Below are 9,428 nucleotides of genomic sequence, written 5' to 3'. Positions count from 1 at the left end.
AGCCAATGGGGCGGCTGATTGGGTGGCCGCCTATGCGGCCCACCACTCGGATTACGCCCTTTGGTCGGGGGAGGGGGAGCTGCCGCTGGCACTCCGCGAGATATTGTATTTTGATCTTATTGGGTGTATTCATACACTCACGGTATGAAGCAGCCGCTTCAGCGAAAAAAAAAAAAAAAAAAGAAGAAGAAGAAGAAAAAGCATTCGGAATGCTCTGAGATAACGTGCTCGCTTCCCATCTAAAGCCGCTTTGAGTCCATTTAAAAAAAAAAAAAAAATTGCGGTGTCGTTTTTTGTAGGGCTGGGGAAGGAACCGGACACGTAGTAGCCCTGCAAGCCGGTCCTTCCCACAAGTGGCGCGCCGTGATTCGTGATATCCAGAGGTCTCTATCGAATCAACAGCCGATGATCGTCCTCCGCCGCATCAGGACCTCACCTTATCTAGAGTCTGCTTCTCCATTGGCGATCGCCCGTTGATAAATACCGCTTTTGCTTTTGCTCCTGAGAGCGTCGCCTCCTTTATTGATCGCTCGTTCTCTTGTTCTATCCTTGTTCTAGAAGCTTCCTTTCTTCTTTCGGCATCCATGGCGAAGGATCCCGTCCGAGTTCTCGTTACAGGCGCCGCAGGTATTCGATCCTTAACCCCCCTTTACCCATGATGATCGGTTAGTAAATGGTAGCTTGTTGAAGATCCAAGAATCGGTCTTGGATCTGATCAGAACAAGGGCCATGAACTTTTGATTTCGATCTCGAGCGAATCGATCTCCGTGATTCCAACGAATCGTATTTTTATCGCTTGGTGATCTTGTGAAGGAGGAGCTATTATGCATCTCTCTTTGTTGGGACTGGATCAGTTGATTCGATATACTTAGGGCTTGTAACACTAGTAGCTGGCATAAGTACATATTTACAAAGCTGGCCTTTAAAAACTAATTTTCTTGACAAGAATATAGTAGAAATAACTGGATGTTTCGGAGGGGTGATTTTTTGGAAGTAGAACAGATCAAGTTCTTGGCTTGATTTATATTCCGTTGACTTTTGAATGGAACAAAGTGAAGTTCTTTTTGGACAAGAATTATGATCTTCTGTGGTTATAATTAACCTAAAGGGCCAATTAATTTTTCGTTTTCTCATTACATGCCCCTAGCTTGTGGTTTAGTCACATATTAGTTTGCACGTCGTTGTGATATTTGGATGTACGCGTGGAGAAAGTTGTACATGAAAAGCACTTGCCTTTCTGATGTCTGAGATTGTTTTGTTTGACACTTTTTTTCTAGGTGTGTTGTGGGCTGGTGTAGTTGCTAATATAGAATTTTTGTATTTGTTTCATTCCCTGGAAGTCTCAGATATATCCTTAACTACTTTAACTACTTTGCCATAATACACTGCAAGGACGACATGATACTTCATATGGGACATGAGCACAAGGAAGAGGGAGGTGAGGGTTGGGGTTGGGGGCACTATTTTAAAGTGTTAGCAAAGAAAGGCTTGACCTGTTAATCTGAATGATCAAATTGAATATTTATGATGACCGAATGCAATTGTGTCTTGGAGTTCAATCATTTCTTATGTTTGGAATTGATATTACATCTACTTATCCAATTTGAACATTTGTGCCATATATCCTCGGGAGTCTGGAAAGTTGGATACCTGGGACATGCACTTTCTTGGCATGATTATTGTTGGTTGGTTTAGGGACCCAACTTTTTTGTTTTTCTTTTTTTGGGATACAGATGTATTTTATTAGTGTCTTTTATCTCACTGCAAAGTTATAGTTTTTCTTGCCTTTTTCCCCTTTTCCAATATGAATGTCTGCTCGATTTCTACCAGTTCCTATAGTTGGTTCATCAAGCTCTTGAGAGTTCTTTCAGTTTTTTCCCTCCTCAACCCCAAATAAGTTCCACGTAAAGCCATTTTCCAAGCAGACTTTTTAGGTAATGAGTTTATTGTGTAGATTTTATAGATTAGTTCTTTTAATAATGGACCTGTTCTGAACCACTTCATATTCTTGGTGAACTTTTAACCTTTTCCTCCTCCTCCTTATTTTTGACATTCACATCGCTTTTTCTGCCTATTTTATTAAATTCAATAATTATGCAATTATGAGATTCAATCATCAAACTTTCCAAGTTTAGGTTTTCTTTCTTAGTAATTGCCCTTAAATTGGCAACATGAAAATTTCAATTTTGTGCCTTTGGGTATCATATAGAAGTCTTGTAAATTGCCATGACTGCCAACTACTTCACTATGGTGTCAAAACCATCCTTGCTGTTTCATGTCTACTCCCGTTGTTGATCTGGTCTTTTTGCAACCAAAATGAATCAATGATGACCATCATACTCCTCTGAATAGTTGAGATTCACGTCCATTGTCAATAAAAGATGGATATGCTGCATAGACATTACAGCTGATGAAAACTATTTGCTGTTTCCTGCCATGTGCAGTCTCCTTTTGTAAGTTTTAATATGATATTTTTAAAAAAACAAAATCCTTCAAAGAGGAAGCTTCTGTTGCTTAATCAAAAACAGTTGTAAGATTATGCTTTTCTAGGAAAAAATTGGTTCTAGATGCCTGCTCCTTCCCCCAGTTTTATCATATTGGACATTTTCATTTTCTTCTTGATCTTTGGTGATTCAACACTTGTCCTTTCTTTTTTTGAGAAGGATCTCAACCCAATTCAAAAAGCAGCAATGTAACATTTTGAGTGATGTTATGTTTTCAGGGCAAATTGGATATGCACTGGTACCTATGATTGCTAGGGGAGTAATGCTAGGTCTGGATCAGCCTGTTATCTTGCACATGCTTGATATTCCGCCTGCTGCAGAATCTCTTAATGGGGTTAAAATGGAATTGATTGATGCAGCATTTCCTCTTCTTAAAGGTATTGTTTCTTTTTTGGTGTATAAACAGTTAGTCTAGCATTCTTCATTTTTAACCTTCTAATCCTGATGCTTACTCTTACAAAATGCCTCCAATGATTATTCAGGAGTTGTTGCTACAACTGATGCTGTCGAGGCCTGTACTGGTGTCAACATTGCAGTCATGGTTGGTGGGTTCCCAAGGAAAGAGGGAATGGAAAGAAAAGATGTGATGTCGAAAAATGTTTCAATCTATAAATCTCAAGCCTCTGCCCTTGAAAAGTATGCAGCTGCAAACTGTAAGGTGTGAAACATCACAGATGCACATGCTATCTATTTATTCATCTCTTTTCTGTAAATGTGTGGATGTTTAATAATATTTAAAAATTGCAGCACAGCACAGTTTAGTTTGGAGAACTTGTATGGTTCTTGCTGTTTCAGTGTGGATTACTTACTTATATATATCTATGATATGCACCTGCATGATTCTGTCTTTTTCCAAAGTTTACAATTTTGTCCTGCAGGTGCTAGTTGTGGCTAATCCTGCAAATACGAATGCTCTGATTTTGAAAGAGTTTGCTCCATCCATCCCTGAGAAAAATATAACTTGCTTGACACGACTAGATCACAACAGGGCACTGGGCCAGATTGCTGAGAGATTAAATATTCAAGTCAGTGATGTTAAGAATGTAATCATTTGGGGAAATCATTCTTCCACTCAGTACCCTGATGTGAACCATGCAACTGTAAAAACACCAGGTGGTGAAAAGCCTGCCCGTGAACTTGTTGCCGCCGATGATTGGTAAGAGCGTGCACAGAGACATATTTTTATGCTTACAATGTTCCTAAAATCCATCACGGGTATTCAAGGTTTTGTAACTAAAAACTGATATGTGTGCTGCTATCTGATTATTATAGGCTGAAGGGAGAATTTATCACAACTGTTCAACAACGTGGTGCTGCAATCATTAAAGCAAGGAAGCTCTCAAGTGCATTATCTGCAGCTAGTGCTGCTTGTGATCACATACGTGATTGGGTCCTTGGGACACCTGAGGTTGTATTCTGTTCCTGTCTTTTATCTGATTCAGTTGGCTTGTTTGTTGTGAAGTTCGCTAAATATTTTCCTTCCGCTGTCTCAGGGAACATGGGTTTCCATGGGAGTGTATTCTGATGGTTCATACAATGTACCGGCTGGGCTTATTTATTCATTTCCTGTGACATGTCGCAATGGCGAGTGGACCATTGTTCAAGGTATGCATGTTGCTTGGGAAACTTCAGAAGCTTGTATGCTTATATTGACTAGGCTGAATTTTTACAAAATCCATAATATGTTGATTTTTTTTTTGAAACCCAGTTTGTATTATAAATTAACAGAGTAGTCCAAGTATCATCTGGTACAGTCTTAGTTCGAAGTCATGCTGCTTCTTATATCTATGAAGAAGCCATGCAGATTTTGAAGGTGTGATCAACCTATCACATCAAAAAGATGAACAGGATTGGAGCTTAATACTTGTGAAAGTTTTAAGTCTATTCTAAGCTAGTCTTTCACTATTAAAGGTGGTTAGAGGTGCAAATCTGGTGGAAGTTCTTCTTAGTTATAGCTAGTTACACTAACATGGTAGGGCTTCTACTTCTCCCAGTTGTGTCATGCATCCGTAACCAATAGTTTATAATATTTTTTGAAGTAGCTGCCTTCAACAATGCTGTACCTAAATTTCTCTGGTTCACAACTTCACAGAGAAAATATAGGTGCACAGACTGTAGTGCAATGTCATTCTGATAAATAATACTCCTTATAAGATGAATTAAGCTGAAGGCACTCTTTGCATTGATGATTCCCTTAAAGACAGTGTTTCTTGACATTTTTGTTGTTGCATAGGCGAGATAGGATTTGTCTAGGACCATTTGAAGCTAAGAGAGGCTGGAGTTGTTTGGTGTATGTTTTGGGTTTTGGCGGGGGCTATTTCAGTTGGAATAGGTCTAAAGTTTTGAGGTTTTATTGGCTTCAGTTAATATATTTTGGAATTGACTAGTTTCAGTGTTTTTTGATGACTTCAACACATAGAAAGCCTTGAGTCTCATTTAAGGGTGTTTGCTTTAATTATCTTACATTTGCAGTAAGATATTGCTTACAGGTGATAGACTGAACTAGCAAGATCAAATCTGGATTTTTTTTAATGTTTTGAAAGGCAAAGAAACCTTAGTATTCAATTTCGAGATATTTAAGAGAAACTTGATTTTAGTGATTTACTTAATTTGTTTTCCTTCCATAAATTTCAAAATTAATTTTATAAAATTATGAAAAATGGGTTTGATTGTTATCCTATTAATTAAAATTCCCTAAAAGTGAATTTGTTAGATGTTAGTGTGCATGCAAGCAATTTATAAATAAAGCTTACAAATTTTAGGAACAAATATTTTAGCAAAATAAGGAGAAAAATGTTTTTTATTCTTTAAACTATAAACAACAGTTTTTGTTAAATTTCATTATGAGTATGCGTATTATTTGTATGAGAAATCTGGATCTACTTATTCTTAAATATTTTTTTTAATCATTTTTTATTGGTACTTGTGGCCATAGTGATTTGTAATTTTATTGGAATATCATTAATCATTTTTTGATATTTTAGTCATTCACATTTGTTATGTTCATTGCCATGGAAGTCATTTATGCATGAACTTCATCTTATAAACCTGTAATAACTCCTTTAAGCAAAAGTTTTCCTTATTTGCCCCCTAATGGTTGTAGACTTGTAGTACTTGACATTTTGGACATGCTTGCACTTGAAAGAAAGAGATGAACTTGAGATCAAGTGTACTGCCATGTAACATCACTGCACGGTAATTTGAAGTACCATATGTTGAAAATGTTTTACCTGCAGCAGCACTCACCTGGAATGCTTGCAACCATGACTAACCTATGTCCTGATGTTTTGGGTTCAGCTTTTAGGATCATTGTTCACCCAGGATCATGACCAACCCATACCATCATAACCAATTCTCCATCACTTAATTTCCTATTTGGATAACTCATACAACTCTTTGAGGATACTCATTCCTCTGTTTTTGTAAATTCTCTCACTTGCGTATGTCCTCATATTTGCTACATTTAACTTGTTTTCTGGAGTCTCTTTATTACCCAATATTCTAGACCATACGATATTGCAAGGTCTTATTGTCATTCTAATTTTTTCCTTAATTGTGTCTTAATTACATAATAGCCCTCAAGAACTTCTCCCCTCCATCCAACCAGCTATAGATTTGTCACATATGCTTTCATCTTTTTCCGTTATTTTGTTTAATAAATTCTGATAACGAAACTGATTGTTTCATGGGATCCCATATCCATCAAACTTAAGTGGCATCCCATCTTTATCTCTATTTCTACTAAAACTACACTTCCAGTGACATTAAGCTGAGCTTAATTAACTAGTGCTGATTTATATTCCTCCTATTTTTGGTTCACTTGATTTTCATAATTTTTTTGGGAAACGAATTGGATTATATGGTTTCTTGGCAAATCCTCGGTTGTAAAATATCCACTGTTTTGAACTCATCTTTTCGTTCCTTCCAAATTGTAGATGGTCGATTCATAAATCTTCTGTGATTTTTTATCCCAAATGATCCCATTGTGGAAACCCAACGGACTTGCAAGTGAAGTTCACAATCTTGGTACTAGATCCCATAGTTGTGCCATCTTGGTGCAATGTCAGTTGGCTTGGTGCCAAGGGCAATTTGGCATAGCGGCACTTGGTATACCCCTCATATCAAGCATCAGTTGGTACCAATATGGTACATTATTTTCTAGTATAGGATGGTACACATTAGTACTGTGAACCTTGCTTGCCAGACTTGATTACATGAATGGCCATGTTATTCAGGATTGACTTGAGCCATTCGACATACAGTCCATAACTGTTGATATCTAGAGATTTGTTTTATTTCTTATTCGGCTGATCTCCTGGTTGATTTTGTCTATAGCAAAAACAACGTTCGGTTTTGTAATTTTAAGGGAATCTTGTCCTTCCCACATTATCTCACATGGGCTGAAAAGGTGAACTCAAACTGAGTTGCACGGTCGTAAAATAAAGACTGCGACTCTGTATTGCAACAATCATGACCAAATAATGGATGCTATTTTTGGTGATTTGATCACGATTTTTTAACTACCTAGATCTTAGTCATCCCAGAAGGTTTCCGATATTGTGATGGACGAGATAATGGTTTATCTCCACAAAGATAGGAAATTCAGAAAAATGAAGCAAGGAAAGAATTCTGATATCTCGACTGTTATTATAGGAACTGAGATCTCAAAGGTCCTGATTAATATAGTAGACCTGCACCAATTTCCTTATTAAGACAGTGATTTGAAGATGTAATAATAAAATATTAATTTAAAGATTCTAAAAGGCATGCCAGGAAACCTTAGCCAATATTTTGATATCATATCGGCCGATATATCAGTGACTATCTGATACTGATCCAAACTATATCTCAGGCTGACTATCCTGAGATGAAAACCCACTTTGTAATTGGATGTTGTTGCACTTTGTAGAAACGGTCAATGAGCCTATGAAGTGGCATTAGTTTTATAACCAATGCATTATGGTGCAGGCTTATGTTTGGAATCCAGTGTGTTCACACATAATTTTGGTATCATCTGCATTCTGCAGATTGGCTGAATAGAATCTTCCTAAATAATATCATCCTTCATATTGAAGTATTTTCAAGAATTTATCCATCGTATTGAAGTATTTCCAAGAATCAAGCTGCTTCTCCATGTAGTTTATCTAGCTTAGTATCATATTCTGGTAATAGAATTACTCATCTTGTTTTGCACAGTTTTATGCCATAAAACTTTCTGAATAATCAACTGATATGTAGTACAAAGTAAAGGAGAAAAGTGATTGATCATTAATATCTCTGCCTATGATGCTATCAGGGCTTCCAATTGATGAGTTCTCGAGGAAGAAAATGGATGCGACTGCTGTGGAGTTGACGGAGGAGAAGGCATTGGCATATTCATGCCTCTCTTGAACTGTCTCCTTCGTTATCTACGCCTGGAGTGGTTAGAGGCCCTATGGTTACTGCATACCGAGAAGTAACTCCAGATTTTGAATAAATAAACTTTGGTTCTGCAGAAACAATTGTTGCAGATGTTGCCTCTCTTGATCTATATGGTATTTCCTTTCTTTTTTGCTCTTACAGTAGGCCTCATTATCTCTAATTGCAGTGCTCTCGTCTTATTATGCTGTGGTTTATGCGGAGACGGTAACTTAAATCCGGATATGTACTATTTATTCATGGAAAATGTTGCAGATGTTGCTGCGTTGGGTATGAATCTTTCGTTTTGTTCTTTGCTGGTCTTTTTTGCTCATGAAAACCGGTTTGGTCATATTACTCTTCTCGATGTCGAACATGCGAACGAGAAGGAAATTTAATGTCCAAAAGAAATAAAATTCTAGTATGATTCCGACTTAAGGCAGGATTAGTTTCAAACACAAGGTAGTTGTGATTGAGAGAATTCTGGGATTTCATTTCACGTCTTAATCTCCCTGTTGATCACATATTGTGATCGCAATGCACACTGATCTAGATCGTTTCCTTGTTCCTTGCTTTTTGATATTACGAACACGGATAAGGACCATCAGATTTGTGAGACTTGTGATGTTACACACTGTATTATAGAATGAGCAGCAAATCGCATGCGACGAACCGGCCAATTATATGAACATGTACTGAAATAAAAACTATACTCAAGTCATCAAAATGGATAACAATATAGATCTGCGGTTGTTGCTCCTGTCGGAAACGGTAGCAAAAATAACTAGACTCCTGAGATCAACATCAAAAAATAACAGTACCCCTGAGATTAATGAACAGAGGGCGATTAAGCTGCTTTGTGTGTGCAAGTTAAAAGAACTAAGAGTTAAAGAAAAATGGAAAGGTCGTGCCGAGGAAATATGGTGGAAGAATTGATTATATATTATACAAACCATGGCTCTTGGTAAATTAGCTGGCTTCAAAATTAGAAGCATCCACTATGATGACTTCTACTATTTTGATCGACAGAAAATTTTGTATCCAGGCTCAGTGTTGAACGGGACTTTTTTTGTATGGTTGGATGATAGGTACTGGCCAGAGGAGGTGTGGGTGGATGCTTCGGAATCCCACTACTCAACTCCCACGTCCACGCCTCTTGCTTCGGAATCCTTCTCTTCTCCTCGTCCCACGTCCACAAGAGACCTGGGCCATGCACGTGGCTTCAGCTCCCATTTCGAACGTACTCGGCTTCTTCCGTCCTCGCAACGGAACCACCAGCGGAGCGAGTTTTCCCCTTCTCCCAGATCCATCGCGGCCGACTCCACTCCTCCCTTCTGACGGTTCTGACGGGGTGGTTGCCGTGCATGGGACGTGGTCCAAAGACACCAAGTAGCGTGGATTCAGCTGTCGAACTCATTGGGATCTGGTGCACCCATCAGACTTTAAAATTAATTTGCTATTTGATTGCTTCTTTTTTTTTTTCTTAGGCGAAAAAGGAAAGAGGGGGGTGAGGATAACCTCACCCGC

The 9,428-nt window shown here is 38.1% G+C and overlaps 1 protein-coding gene across 1 annotated transcript; it reads left to right on the top strand.

The window, feature by feature from the left end:
• The first annotated feature begins 459 nt into the window (after positions 1-459).
• On the top strand, positions 460-8,217 carry LOC103708443 (malate dehydrogenase). Its single transcript, XM_008793372.4, has 7 exons — positions 460-627; positions 2,723-2,881; positions 2,987-3,162; positions 3,383-3,660; positions 3,777-3,912; positions 3,998-4,109; positions 7,801-8,217. Exons 1-7 carry the CDS (start codon positions 585-587, stop codon positions 7,893-7,895), a joined length of 999 nt encoding a protein of 332 aa, XP_008791594.2. The 5' UTR covers positions 460-584; the 3' UTR covers positions 7,896-8,217.
• The last annotated feature ends 1,211 nt before the right edge of the window (positions 8,218-9,428 follow it).

The sequence above is a fragment of the Phoenix dactylifera genome, chromosome 2 (assembly GCF_009389715.1).
Source record: "Phoenix dactylifera cultivar Barhee BC4 chromosome 2, palm_55x_up_171113_PBpolish2nd_filt_p, whole genome shotgun sequence".
Lineage (NCBI taxonomy): Eukaryota > Viridiplantae > Streptophyta > Magnoliopsida > Arecales > Arecaceae > Phoenix > Phoenix dactylifera.
Note: the sequence above shows the minus strand (reverse complement) of the source record. Positions and strands in the feature narration are given on the sequence as shown.

What these genes read in the sequence shown, in the direction of transcription:
- LOC103708443 (XM_008793372.4), top strand. Translation starts at nt 585, where the DNA reads ATGGCGAAGGATCCCGTCCGAGTTCTCGTTACAGGCGCCGCAG. An exon ending in AGCATTTCCTCTTCTTAAAG is followed by an intron (nt 2,882 to 2,986) that starts GTATTGTTTCTT and finishes ATGATTATTCAG; the next exon opens with GAGTTGTTGCTACAACTGAT. An exon ending in CTTGTTGCCGCCGATGATTG is followed by an intron (nt 3,661 to 3,776) that starts GTAAGAGCGTGC and finishes TGATTATTATAG; the next exon opens with GCTGAAGGGAGAATTTATCA.